This window comes from Fukomys damarensis, unplaced genomic scaffold (assembly GCF_012274545.1).
Source record: "Fukomys damarensis isolate Sample0158 unplaced genomic scaffold, DMR_v1.0_HiC HiC_scaffold_15, whole genome shotgun sequence".
Lineage (NCBI taxonomy): Eukaryota > Metazoa > Chordata > Mammalia > Rodentia > Bathyergidae > Fukomys > Fukomys damarensis.
Window position 1 is genome coordinate 63,646,917 of NW_022900927.1, and position 14,152 is coordinate 63,661,068.

A 14,152-nucleotide genomic window follows, 5' to 3' on the forward strand; every position below is an offset into this window, starting at 1 on the left:
GCCCGGCCCCGCCACTTCCCCGGCCTGGGAGTCACGCTTCCGACTCTGCGCCTCTGCGCCCGCCCGGGCTGCCGTCGCTGTCCTCCGCCTGCTCGGTTAGCAGGACGTACTTCCCATCATGGGTTAGTGGCAGAGACAGCATTAGTTGAGCCAGCGCTTCAGGATCCTGAAGTTAGGAGCGTTTGAGGGGGACAAAAAGGAAGAGAGAAAAGAAAAAGGCTTAAGGTGCACTTGACGCCCTTGGGCCTGGCTTTCAGTGTCCTGCGACCTGGCTCCCTCCTCACGTGCCTGTGGCTTTTCAGTCGATCCCCTCGCTCCTCCCAAAGCTCAAGGGTGGGCTAAACGCACAGGTGAACCCAGGCTGTTTCCACAGCAGGCTCGTCAGGTCTCCCGTGGGGGCTGCGCACAGCCTCGTCCTCTGCGCCCCTGTGCACCCCACCCCCTTACACTGGGCTCCACCGCAGCGGCCGGCACCAGGAGAGAGGCTGTGACCTCTGAGCAGGAGCCCGCCGCGCTTGGCCTCTGTCCGGCCCTCTGAGGGACCGGACGCGGAGAGGGCAGCCATCCCGACAGGGTTCTGGTTAGAGCCTCGCCACACTAATCGCCTGCACGTTCCACGGGGCAGTGCTGGCGCTTCCTTCAGACATTGCAGTGGGCGCCCGCGAGGGTGCGTCTGTCCCGTCCCTGCTGTCCTTCTAGGCGTTTTCTCCTACAGACTAGGCCTTCACAACCGCTGGGTGGACAGACTGCTGAGGGACAGGGAAGACTCCACTCACGACTAGTGGACCAGTGCTGCGGGCCTGGGTGTGTCCTCTGGGGAGCCGGCCCAGGAGCACGGGCGGGGACCAGTCTGTGTCATCATGGACTGGAAGGGGAAACTGAGGCAAGAGTAGGCGAGCAAGAAGGTTACGTGGCCGGAGCCGCAGCGGTGACGGCGACGCAGGGTTAGTAAGTGCGGATCTGCCAGCGTCAGCCCCTCACAGGAAGCTGAGGAAGGCCCACCCGACCGCTGACTGGGAAAACGCTTCCTGCCTCATAGCGCCTGCCTGTGTGGACAGATGTCCCTGAAGTTGTTAAACCAGCACGAACATGCACCTTACCTTCTGAACCTCAATAATTTCTTTCCCCAAATTCATAGCATAACATATCTGCAAAAGACAAGAAGAGCAGTATTTAGCAAAGCAGGAAAGGACAGACACCTTTGGGAGGAAGCGTGAGCTAGGAGCAGAGTGGCCATGTCCACTGAGGCCCGTGGGGTGTGCGTCTTGTCCATGGGCTTGCGGTGCCAGCGTCCAGCCCCCCGGCGCCAGTTTATGCCGTGTGATGAGACACTGAGCAGCTACGATGCTTGCAGTTCCTAAGCCACGCTCGTCCTACTCAGGCGAGTTTACCCACCACTGCGTGTCGGGGACCACAGCGGCACAGGGTGCTCCGCGAAGGGGGCCGGTTCCCATGGTGTGACCACAGCACTCTCCTACTAATCAAAGCCCGGCTCAGATGTGCTTCCCTGTGTCTGCTGTCTGGCTTGCTCTGAGACTATTCTGTACTGTAAATCTTGCTTTAATTCTGCTTTCAGAACAGAGGTGACCTGCCTTATCATTTTGTGACGTCCCTACCGAACAATCCAACCCTGCTTTAACATTCTACCTCATCCACTCTCCTGGGTGCGTACTTTCCCCTGGGGAATTTTCAGTGCAGCCAGGGGCCCTTCAGTGGGGTGGAGGTGGGCGGGGCGGTCATCCAGACCTCTGGGGGACACTTCCTGCCCTGATGCCCCGTCAAAGATGGATGGACCTGTCTGGATTAAACTGTTACAAATATGAAACAAAAACAAGACCTTTTCGCCTTCTGAGTTGCTTTCGAAAATGTATGTGCTCAGAGACTCCCCTCCCGCAGCCTCGGGGATGCGGACGACAAAGCCGAACAGTCTCCTGTTCTCTTGATGAGCAGCGAACTGGGTGATGCTGGTGAGTTCAAACTGGGGGGAGAAGGACAAACTGAGCGGTCACCGCCCGCGGGAATCAAACCTGACGGTTGCTGTTCTCTGCGAAAGTCAGGAAGAGGACACTGGGGACAGCCACGTAATGTGGCCATTACCGAGTGCTTAGGTCAGTAGTGGCGAACCTATGGCACGTGTGTTGCAGTGGGCTGAGTTATGGAAAGCTCTGAAAGGTTCACCATCCCTGCTGTGCTTGGGTTAGGTACGAAGGAGAAGATGTACTTACACTGGCTCTTGACACCTGGGTCTGAGGATCTATCAACCTGAAATATTAAGAGATGCGTTATATCACAAATGTAGAACAAACACTTCCCTAAGAGTCTGTAAAGTTCAGAGAGAGTCACACCAACGCCCCCAGGGCGACCGAGAGACTTGGCTGAGGCCGAGTGCCCTGTGAGGTGCAGGATTACACAGCAACAACCCACCCCACGTAGGTGGTGCTGCCTGAAGCAGCAGCGTCGCAACGGCCAACAGCCTAGCGTTGTGCGGGTGACCATGGTCCTGGACCTCCTTCCCCACGACATTCACTGGTGTTTAACCCCCTGCAAGCGCTACCAGCTTATTCTAAATTTAACTTTAAACAAATACATGGGGGAGGGGTGAGAACAGAAAGGGATGTGACAAAGCCGTTCTCTATTACTATAAACGTAAGAGGAGTAGTACTTAATTAAGATATTCGAGAATACGTTCTGTAACAATATTTGAAGCTTCGTGGAACAGCGCGGTTGAGGTACCTCAGGACTGACTTCGAGACTTTATTGCAGCCTTAAATACGGTGGTACCTCGGGTCATGAATGCTTTTGTTTTCCAACAGTTTGGTTCACAAACACAACTGTTTGGCAAAACTTTTGTTTTTATTTGCAAACTTGGCACAGGGTGGTGAACACGACCCACAGCCATCTTTCCGGTGACACGAGGTAACAGTACACATAATTTTTTTCAGGGCTGGGGTTCAGGGCCGGGGTCTTGTGCGTGCCAGTCAAGTGCTCCAGCCCTAAGTTACACCCCGCCCCATACCTCCCATGCATTTCTCCTACACGCTACTTCTCCTGTTAGAGAAATTACATATAATAGTAGATATTGCAATAATTTTGGAATTGCTGTAAGTTTTACAGGTAAAAGCAAAAATCTTTTCTGTTTGTAAAAACAATGACCATAATCTCATTTATATGAAATGTCTAGATTAGACAAATCTGTAGAGAAGATTTGAGTTATAAGAGCAATAAGCTAATTCTATGTAAGGTCCAAGATATAGTTGGAGAAAAGCTTGAAAGTGTGCATAGTTTTCTTCATAACAACCTAAGTCTCATGATAAGATTCATAATAAATGAAAAAGGTAATGAACGGAAGTCCTAGTTGCCCATTGTTTTCGGCAGTGCTGAACCAGCAGCGGAAGATGGAGTGGAGAGCTGCAACCTGGAAAGTGCACAGCTCTATCCCCAGCCTTTTTACTTTTTATGTTGTGACTGGGTCTCGCTAAGCTGCCTAGGCTGGACTCCTCCTGCCTCAGCTTCTGCAGTAGCCAGCGTTATAGGGCTTTGTACCAGAGCCCCTAGTTACCTCTTCTAAGAACCACCGTGCTGGTCAGCCGTGGGTGTTTAGCTCAAGATGACGCTATGCAGTCTGGATGCAGTCATTTCATAGCTGAAGGAACCGAGGTTACACACGTGCCGAGGCCAGGGATACACCAGGAAAGCCTGGCTCTGCCACCGTGCTGTCCCGTGAAAATACAACGGGAGTCCTGTCCATAATTTAAGGTTTTTCTAGAAGCTACGTTATGGAAAGTGAAACAGCTGAAATTATTTGATCCAGTAATCTAAAATACTATCAGTTAGGGTGTAATTAAACTAGAAAATTATCAGAAATGCTTTACCTTGTCTGCGGGGAGTCCCCGCATCTCAGAGGCGTGTTGGTGTTTAACTCTGAGACCATGTCAGTTCCTCCTCTATAGCATGTGGCCCGGCCACCGCTGTCCGCTCACGCGGACCTCACTACCCAAAGCCCCTCTCCTCTCCACAAAGCCTTAATCCCACTACCTTTTAGTGCTCCGGGCATTTTAGGCAGATTCATGTTCTCTTATCACTGTTAATATTTGTAAGCATTGTTTTCAAATAAACCAAAAAACCCTTTCACCTTCGAGGTCTGATGATGATATAGAGGAACTCGAGAAAAATGGCATCTTTACAAACTCCGTACAGGCTGAGCTGCCTTAATCTGAAATTTGAAATCCAGATGCTCCACAATTTCAAATGCACTGACAGACTGCCACAAGTGGAAATTCCACGCCATGAAACTGTCTCAGGGACAAAATTACTAAAATTGTATGTTATCTGTAGGCTGTAAGTGAATATGAAACCACCATGAACTTCATGTTTAGACTTGGGTTCCATCTCCAAGGTGTGTGCACGTATTCCAAAATGTGAAAGAAATCTAAAATCTAAAACCAGAATCTAAAATACTTCTGGTCTCAAGCATTTCAAATAAGGGATCCTCAACCTGTATTCACCTGTACTGAATTTTGAGATGCACAGTCTGGTCTTTCAGAGCATCTTTTACCAAAAAAAGAGCAGATCTTTATCTTCATTTAACCCAAGCCCGCAGGCGATGTGCTGCCCCCAGGAGGGTGTGTGTGCCTTGCAGAGGCTGTGACCGTGAGACCGCGAGTACCTCAGCGCCCGGCTGGTGACCAGCAGGTGGGACTCCGTCATCCGGAAGATGTTGTGGATCGCTCGCGCGGCCAGGACTTGTCTCATCGCTTCGTAAATCACTTCTGCGGTGCCGTCCGTCTTAACAGCCATGGACCCCAAAAACCGAACTATGAACATCTGCTGCAGAAGCGAATCTGCAAGAGAGGGTGGTGCTCCGGGTTGCATTTGCACTGCGGTCTGGGGACGGGCGAAGAAGGAGCTCAGCCTCCCCTTGCTCTCTGTCCGGCGAGCTCTGACTCCTGCCCTGTGCCATCAGGGCGTGCCGATCGTTGCGGCTTCTGGTACCAAATGAGACGGCAGGGCCAGGGCCAGGCGGACGTCCGCCAAGGAGACCCGGGAAGCGCGCTCGCTTCCATCACTCCGGGGACCTCAGAGGAAGGTTTGCCCCAGGAGTCTGACCGGACAACGGCCTCGCTCCCGTCAGCCACTCACTCCAGTGGACGAGCAGTGACAGCTCCTATGAAATAGGGCATCTCTAAAGCAACTGGCTCGCTGGCTGGAAGGGACTGCCAGTTTGGCTTCATGGTAATGACACAAAGTCTCACAGAACCGAGTGACAGGAAGCCACTACTGAGACCACAAAGAACATTTCATTAAAAAGAAAAAAAAAACAACACTTTTTTTTTCTGTAGCAACAATATTTACCCATTGTTTTAAACTGGGGGCCTCTCTTCCTCTGTTCCTAGACCAGGATACTGATACAGTGTAATAAATAACTCACACTTAACCCTTTTCTATGGACGTTTACAAGTTTGAAAAGTGTTTTCTGTGGACCGTGGACTCCCGCTGTGCACTGGGTTAAATAAAGGCAGGTCAAAACACTGCGCCAGATTTGAGGTGCAACTTAGGAACTTCACTTAAAGAAACAAAAACTTTTGCCTAAAGCTTTTAAGGAAAGCAAATTCTGCACTAACATTTTAAAACTTAAACAAGAGGAGTTTGTTCTGAGAACACCCTCACTCCAGTCAGGGTGCCGAGCACTTGCTAAACTGCATTGGCTGGGAGCTCAGAAGAAATGGACAGCTCCACTGGGCATGTACTTCAACGCATTTAAGACTAAATCCCACAGCAAAAATCTAAAATTGAACAACGTAATATTTATCCTTCACCAAGTCTGCACTGTAACGGCATCATTTTCTCCTCGAATTTGTTCTGAAAGAATGGATGTCAGATTTCGATTTGACAGCGTCTTCTACGCAGGATCTGGTAACGCTGAGGCAGGGCGAGCGCCTCTCAGTCTGTACCAGAGCTGCCCAGCCACGCCTGGTCATTCAACCTCAGGGAGCGGCAAATGCGGTCGTAATTTCCGTTCCTGTTCCAAGCTCTAGACCTTAGAACACGACGTCACCTGTTACATCCGTGGCCTGGTGTGCAGCGGAAGGAGAAAAGGTACCAAGCTGGCCGCTCACCTTCCGCATCCGGAAACGAGTCATCCTCAGTCTCGCCGAAAGGGTTGGTCCTCCTGGGGGACAGCGGGAGGCCTCAGCACAGCAGACCTCTGGCTGCCAGCTGAACCCAAGACTGGACTTCCCTTTCTCCTGCCCCTCCCCGGCCGGGCCCTACCTGCTGCCTCTGTTCTGGTCCAGGAACTCCGTGGCGGGGAGCACGATGTCAAACTGAATGGGCGTCCCAGGCGCGATCAGCTCTTCGGGCTCAAGAACTGCGGCTGCTGCCGTGGGGTCGGTCTTGTCACTCTCGAGCTCCGAGTTCTTTGGGATCTGGCTGGAGTGTAGCACAGGAGGGGAATGCATCACATATATTTCAGTGTCGACGTGACTTTTTCCATGGAGATACAGAGGGAGGGTGCAGGGAGCTGTTGGTGTGTTTGAACCTCCGTGTCCTCTGCCGAACCCCAGGTCTCCCCACCATGTCCCCTGCTCAGTGCTGGTGCTTTTGGCACCTGTCACGTCTCACGCCAGCCCTGTACTCACTCCCTGGGAGACAAGCTACGGCCAGGCCGCATTTACCTGACAGTAATGGCCGGCAGAGTGGGCTGGAAGCAGAACGCATCCTGGCTTCGCCCTCATCAGAACCTGGCTCCAATTTCCTGACATCCCCCTAGTCCCGCTCCACTGGAGCTGACCTCCAGCCCAGCTCTGCCACTGTCCACTCCAGTACCCGCTGAGCTCCTCCTCCTCAGGTGCAGCTTCCCTGTGAGTCAGACAAGCCTGCGCCCGAGAGGAGCGCTGCTCCCGGCCCCTGGATGCAGCGTGCGCGGCTGGCCAGGTGCAGTGACCAGCCGGGTCTTCCAGTGTCAGTGCTGCAGTTAACCTTGCCTCCCAAACCTCTGCTCTCTGGCTGGCGGGGAAGCGCCTTCAAGGGGCCGAGGATATCGCAGCGTTTTGCTTCTTTCCTTGTGTGGATGGTAAAAGCGCTCGGTTATCCTTCTATGCACCTGATTTTATGTCAATCCCTTCATGTTTCTCAAGTCAGCTATGTGACAGCTACACAACAGAGGGTCCCTGAACTGAACACAGATGCGCATGGCTCTGTAGGAACCCTTGGAAGGGTTGCAGTTTAATCTCCAGTTAGCAGAGAGTGAAACCCAGGCCATCGGGGGCCTCCGTGAGCCACATGGAGGGAGGAGGTGGCAGCAGCCTCACCGCTGTGGCGTCACCACAGGCAGCAGGGGTGCGAGGTCTGACAGCAAGGCCTGGCCTACTGAACATCCCATGCCAGATTCCTCGACCCTCATCAAGGAGCCCGAGGGCTTGGAACTGAGTGACAGGCAGTTGTGTCAGTCCCCAGCCCCCACAGGCACTGCTGTCACCGCCCAGGGGACCCCATCTCTCAGGGTCTTCTCTGGGTTTCCACTGGTGCCAGGCATGGTGTTGCTCCTGCCCCTGCTCCAGATGCTGGGGTCCCTCAGGAGCCAACCCACCCTCATCCTTGTCCTCGTCCTGGTTCTGCTGCACTCCTGGCCCATCCACTGCCTGGGCGCTTTCCCTGTGCACTAGATCTGCATGACAACCAGGACCCATAGCCCTCAGGCCTGGTGTGGCCCAGACCCAACTCCTGCTCCTCCACCACCTCGGTCTCTGGGCTCAACTCCATGGATGTCCTTCCCTCCACACCTCACCTCCGACTGAAGCCGGATCCGGACTTCTTATCTCCCCTAGCCCAGCCCCAGGGCCTCTCCCTGCCTCACACGACACCCCTCCCCATAGCGCAGCCCGGCCCAGGGTCCTCTGTTCCCCACGCCAGCTGCCTAGTCACCGGCTCCCAGGGCCTCCCCTGTCGTGACTGAGGAACTTTCCCTTCCGCCTGCCTTCCACGTTAGGGTTCATCCTTAGCCTAAGATGGCAGCAGTGACCGCGGACATGGCCGAGAAGACACGTGGAGGCCGGTGTAGGCAGAGCGACTGTGGAGCCAGGGAAGAGGTACAGACTTGCGGCCTGTGACGGTGCTCAGCAGGTCCCCCAGGGTCAGGAGCCTGACCCTAAGACAGTCTCCTGGCCACAGCTCGGGCCGCCCGGCAGCCACATCTGTGCCCTTCTCAGCTGCTGGCTGAGGCACCCCCAGAAGCTTTCTCCCTCTGAAGTCCATTCTGCCTAAGAACGTCACTTACTCTAGAAAGGGAGAAAAGTCCATTTCTCCACGTCTTCCGCCAAGTGGCCCCATTCCTCAGTCACCTCAGAGCTGGGGGGCTTGGACGAGAGGACGCCAGGCGTCCACCTCAGTCTCAGGGTCTCCACACCACAGGCACTGAAGCATCTGTCTCCTTACAGGAGGGACAAGGCCACCCCTGCCCCGTGGGTCTGGATTTCTGCTTCCTGTGGAGGTCTGAGTTGCAACTGTGCACACTGTGACTTCCTGACTGCGCTCACTGGTCCCGGCCTCACTGTCCTGTCCTCGTTTTTGTCACCTCTGCTCAGGTACTCGTGCTCTGTCTTACATCTTCCTGCTGCCGCTCCACCACGGCCGCCCCCACGGCCCTCAGTTTACCCTGTGCCATCGGCAACTGCCTTCCCGCCAGGTGACGGCTGTCACGCCTCAGAAGCTCTGACCGCCGAGCTGGGCCCAGGCGTCAGCCAAAGCCCAGCATATCTCCTGGTCCCTGGCTCCTTGCAGGTCCAAGGCGGGGGGCATCACCCCGGGGCTACATGACTCTGAGATCCCCATGGTGCCTGCCAGTCATCAGGTCGCAGGGCCCCTCCTGTGCCGCTAAACACGGACACCAAACAGCGCCGTGATGCAAACCGCCCAGGATGCTGTGATTTCACTGGCTCCGTAACACGGCTGCTGCCACCTCCTCAGCCCCATGCAGACTCCCTACCCCGAGGGTGGACCCCAAGAGGAAACTGGACACAGGGCCAGAGGCGAGGTGGCTGTCTGCCTGCAAACGCTCACTGCTGGTGAAGCTGACCTAAACACTCGGCACTGACGCTAACGATGGGATCGTGTAGTTACTGTAAGACAGGACTACGAGCAAGGCAGAAGTACAGTGGACCCTGGACTCGAACTCAGGTTTGTTCACGTGGGCAGGTTGTAACTCAAGGTGGTCGGTGGAGGCTCAGGCTCCTCTCCACAGCCTCAGTCTCTCTCCTGCACACAGGCAGATCTCAGGGTCCTTAGAGAGACGCTGGCCCAAGATTTCTCAGTTTACCCCACACAGGAAGGATGCCACAATGTTCCTTCCGGAAGAGTTAAATCTGCACTGAGACCGCCTGGAAGCACAGCGGCAAGCATTTGGGTGGTAACTCAAGACTCTGGTCCTAAGTTAAAACTAAAATTCTGGGCATAACCGAACTGTTTGTATGTCAGGCTGGTTGTAACTCAAGGGTCCACTGTATTTAAAGTGTATATATGAAAATAAAAGTAAACGCACATGAAAACAGCACACTGCAGCGGAGGCCTGGATAGTAACGTGGACACAGAAAAGGTGATTTTCTTATTTAAAAAAAATTCTTTGGTGGGTGTGGCAGTGGATGCTTGTTATCTGAAAGAGGCTGAAGGAGAATCACCAGGGCAGTGGAGCTGGGGAATGGAGCTCAGTGGTACAGCACCCCTGGGTTCCATCCCAGAGTACACACTTTTTGTTTATAGTGCTCTGCTGGTGTTTGTGGAAAATGTGGTGAGAGCCAGGACCCTGGACACGGATCTTACTGGCTCTGACCGCAGCAATGTGGCCCAGTGGGAAAGGTCAGGGATGCTCCTCAGGCAGGTTTGAATCCTGACCCCGCCACTGAGCTGGCAGTGTAGACCCTGTGTGAAACATTCACCACTCCCGGCCCAGGTCACGCTCTGTTGGGTGGAGCTGGACAGCCTCTGGCAGGGCGGGAGGGTCCAGTGACAATGCCAGTGTCAAAGCCTGGACAGACCCCGCGTCCCAAAGGCTGGTTCCCTCTGTCCTCCGCTTACCTGGGCCCAGAGCTTTCCTGCTTCTTCCCCAGACTCGTGATGGGAGTCACCGCCTGCAGAGCCGTCTGGTTCAGCCTGATGGCCACGGCCTGGAAGCCACGAGGCGCTGCTCAGCAGGAGGGACGGGTGGGGGTGCCATGGGGGCCGGGGCGGCCGCTCCTTACCTCTGGGTTGTCAGTCAGGTAGATCTGCCTGGAGATGTTGTTGATGGCGCAGATCCACTGCGGAGGGAAGAGAAGCCCTGAGCCCCGCATCACTGGTGCCCCGGGAGGAAGGCGAGGCAGCAGGCAGGGCACCAGTTACCTCCTCGTTCTCCTTCCTGCTCTCTGCCTGGAGGATTATTCCCCTGGAACAAGGCACGTCTGAGTCAGGGCCGCAGCTCTTAGACTGAGCGTGCTGGACACCAGCGAGCCAGTGCCAAGGGAGGGCGAGGGGGCGGGTTCCAGAAGATGCTCAGCGTCTCCCACATAAGCGAGAAGGCTGCTGAGCCAAGTCTGGATGCGCAGTGGGGACCACGTCCTGTCGCCCTGCGGCCTCCAACCTCATCCAGGCACCCAGCCCTGCCTCTGAGCAATGCTAAGTGAACAGAGGGCCAGGCCCAGAGGGGGACCACAGTGTCTCCCAGCCTCGGCAGGGCCACTGCCCGCCTGCCGCTCCATCGGTGGCACGTGGGAAACAGATCTCATCTCTGTTTTGTACATGAGGAGCCTGAGGCCAGAACTGGAACTGCACAGGGCTGCAACTAGGACACGAGGAGCAGGGGCGGCTGCTGACAGCCTGGGGAGGAGACGCCCACCTTCCGTCCCCTGGACATTCCGAAGGCGCAAACAGACCTCACCAGGCTTGGCCCTGCAGCAGCCCGTGGACCGAAGACGGCTGCCCCCGAAGGTCCCCAGTCCCGCAGTGACCCGCCCTGGGCCACCCTGAGGCTTACGATTTCCCGTTGGGAGCTGTGATCTGGAAGCAGTAGCGCCGGTCCTCGCAGTCCACTGCCATCACCGAGCAGTTGTCCAGGTCCTGGATGAGTCCCCCGGCCACAGCGCCCCGGGGCTGACACAGGAGGTTCCCGCCCTGGGTGAAGAAGTAGAGCCGCTCCCAGCTGGTGCTCACCAGCCCCGTTTTGCTGTGGGAATGGAGTGCAAGAGCCGTCAGCCCTGGGAAGCAGGGGCCTCCGTGTCCTGTGCCTCCTGGTGTTTACAGACAATGGGCTGCGAGCTGGAGAGCCGGGAGCCTGGGCATCGGTAGACTGTGGGCGCCGCTCCTGGGGCCAATGACCAGCATGTGGGCAGGGCAGGCCCGCGTCACCTTAGCCCACGGATACCCCAGGGTCTCCTGCCAGCCTGGGCTGTGCTCTTCTGGGAGGTCATTCTGCCTAGGGGAGGAAAAGGCAGGCCCTGGGCAAATGACACAGGACTTGCGGAGTTTTATCCATAGAGAACTGAGGGGGCATTTGGCTCATGATCTCCAGTCTGTGGGCTCTGCTCTGCCTGCAGGAAAGAGCAGCAGATCCTCTGCGGATGTCCTCAGTGGGGGACAGCAGACAGCCACATAATTCTGCAACGCCAAGGAGGAATGGTGTGCAAGGTGCTAGGTTTCCTCACTGCCCAGGAAATTCCTAAATACGGCAACAGCTGACACTGGAAAGCTACACCCCCACCAGGATGACCATGTTCACAAAACCGTCTGAAGTAGGGGCAGTCGTCGGAGAGATCGAGGCCTGGCCGGGCAGCCTGAGGACCCCAGGCACCCTGGTATCATGTCTCTGCTCCTGGACACACCCGATCTTACCCATCCCTTCAGTGTTCAGTGCCTGATGTGGTCTGGGCGGACATGAGGCTGCACAGCCTCCCTCACCACTGGCTGGGCCCTGCGGACAGTAACTCAAACACCCCCGATGACAGCAGCTGAAAGCCACCCAGTCACCAACAGTGAGAGGGGAGCGTCCTGAGCCCAGGTGGTGGGTTCTGCCCCATCCCTCCCCACACCATCTACCAGGAGCCTCCTGCAGCTGGGTGAGTGCTGGGTTCCAGTCATCCCCACCCACCCTCCAGCCTAGGGGGCCGCGTCCCAGGAATGGCCTGGAAGAGGCGGGCACTGCACCCACTTCCTCAGGTTGAGGTAGCCGGCCTTCTGGATGAGGTTCCGGTTGATCTCCGGGGCAACCGCGTCTAGGTCTGGGGTGTACACGGACTCGTCCACAGACAGCAGCTCCTGCTGCGACACCCGCATCTTCTCTGCTTCGGCCTCCAGCTCCACCTGGATGCTTCCGACAGAAGGCGACAGGTCAGTCCTTCGTTGCAGGCCAACTCCGCCCCACTAAGAAGCAGGTGGCAGGGCCTTCACCGCGCCCAAAGCTGCCTGCCGTGCAGACAGAGCCATCAGCTCTGCGTCGGCTGTGCCAACGCCGAGGCTGGGGTGTCCACCTGCGACCTGGCACTCGGGTGGCCGAGTCAAGAGAAAGCTTGACGCCAGCGTGGGCTACAGTGAGTTCAAGCCCTGCCTAAAGACACAAGACCTTGTCTCAAAAATAACCAAACCAAACCCAATCAAAAGAATGAATCCCACCATGCAATGCCGAACCCAGATCACCTCCATGGCTTGCAGGACCCGCGTGCAGCGCCGGAACCCCGTGAGCCCAGCCCAGGAAGGGGCGGGACAGAAGAGTGAGCAGGAAATAGCACCAAGACACGAGGGAGCCAAGGACAGTGCTTTATGTCGATGCCCACCGTGAGGCGCCCACTGGCCAGGGCCACTCACAGGGTAAGTGACGACACCCCCGCTCCCATCTGGGGCTTGGCGTCTATGTGCGCATGCGCCAAGGCTGGAACCCGGAAGCCGAAGCCTCTACCCTTCCGCCCACAGTGAGGCCCCGCCAGGCTCCCGCCTAGCCTGGCAAACATGTCCTGGGCATGGCGCAACAGAGAGGTCCTGTTCCTCCTCCACTGTGCTGGGAAGGGCAGGGTCATGAACATTAAGATCAGAAGCCAGAAAAACCCCAGTGTTTCTGCGTGAGCCTCAGGACTGTCCTTTACTTATTTATTTTGAGACAGTGCCTCCCTGTATCGTTCAGGCTGGCATTGAACTCACTACATGACCCAGGGTCGCCTCAAAACTCACAGCGATCCTCCTGTCCCAGCCTTCTGAGTGCTGGGATCACAGGTGTGCGCCACCACTCCCAGGTAAGGACCACACCCTGTGATGCGGTTTCAGTGAGGAGGGCAGCAGGCACACAGGGCTGTACCTGGGGCCATGTTACCTTTGAAACATGTCTGCCGTGGAGGAGAGGAAGCTGTCCATGCTCCTGGAAAACATCTCAGCGCCCTTCTTGAAGAAGCTAATCTGAAAAACAACAGTGAAACCCTGACACCATCCTGGGAAGGCGATCATCACTAGGGTCCCTCAACGTGGCCCGCACGGGTGTGGATCCTTGTTGCTACCAGCTCTCTGCAGTCTGCACACAAGCAGGATGACTCCTGCAGTCCCAGGTACAAGGGGACACTGCTGCCTTGCTGAAAGGCTGAGGTGAGGCAGTCTGTGGGACCAGGCCTGGGGTTGCAGTGATTTGGGAAATGACCAGCGGCAGCTTCTTACACGAGTGCCGACAGTGACTTCCTGTCTGTCGCACCAGCGGGTGTGTGGCACCTAGCACATGCTCACGCCAGCAGGAAACTGATGAATGCTTGCTCCTACCCAACACAGGAAGTCCCTGCCCTGATGGCCATCATGTGACCACATGCACTCTGAAGCTGGGCACAGCTGTGAACTGAGGGTGGGTGTGGGTGAGGATTCGGCTGTGGGTGCTCCCTGCAGAGGGAAACTGGGCCAAAGGCCTTTAAAAGCCTCTCCACACCATGACAAAAGTGCAAAGGGATCATGTGCAGAAAGGACGGGGCCCCTCCTGCTTCCTAAGGTCCTGTGATGGATACTTTCTCTGCCAGGGAACAGTGGCCTCCAGGACACTTGGGGGCCATGCAGTTTGAGAGTGAAACTGCAGGGCTGGAGATTTAGCTCAGTGGTTCCACTGCCTGCCTCGAAAGTTCAAGGTCCTGAGTTCAAACGCTGGTACCAAAAAAAAAAAAAAAAA

The 14,152-nt window shown here is 55.9% G+C and overlaps 1 protein-coding gene across 2 annotated transcripts in view; it reads right to left on the reverse strand.

Annotated features, from left to right (window-relative positions):
• Positions 1-14,152, reverse strand: part of Appl2 (adaptor protein, phosphotyrosine interacting with PH domain and leucine zipper 2) — a 31,617-nt gene that overhangs the window by 1,016 nt on the left and 16,449 nt on the right. The window contains exons 8-20 of one of the 2 annotated variants that reach the window (XM_019208526.2): positions 13,325-13,407; positions 12,173-12,331; positions 11,003-11,191; positions 10,372-10,414; positions 10,233-10,289; positions 10,069-10,157; positions 6,271-6,429; positions 6,117-6,169; positions 4,667-4,841; positions 2,226-2,262; positions 1,838-1,978; positions 1,101-1,148; positions 1-166 (exon numbers count right to left, since the gene is read on the reverse strand). In XM_019208526.2, coding sequence (XP_019064071.1) covers positions 32-166; positions 1,101-1,148; positions 1,838-1,978; positions 2,226-2,262; positions 4,667-4,841; positions 6,117-6,169; positions 6,271-6,429; positions 10,069-10,157; positions 10,233-10,289; positions 10,372-10,414; positions 11,003-11,191; positions 12,173-12,331; positions 13,325-13,407 — 1,368 coding nt within the window. In that variant the 3' untranslated portion in view covers positions 1-31. The remainder of the gene's footprint in view (positions 167-1,100; positions 1,149-1,837; positions 1,979-2,225; positions 2,263-4,666; positions 4,842-6,116; positions 6,170-6,270; positions 6,430-10,068; positions 10,158-10,232; positions 10,290-10,371; positions 10,415-11,002; positions 11,192-12,172; positions 12,332-13,324; positions 13,408-14,152) is intronic. The other variant, XM_010631320.2, reaches the window with a different exon arrangement.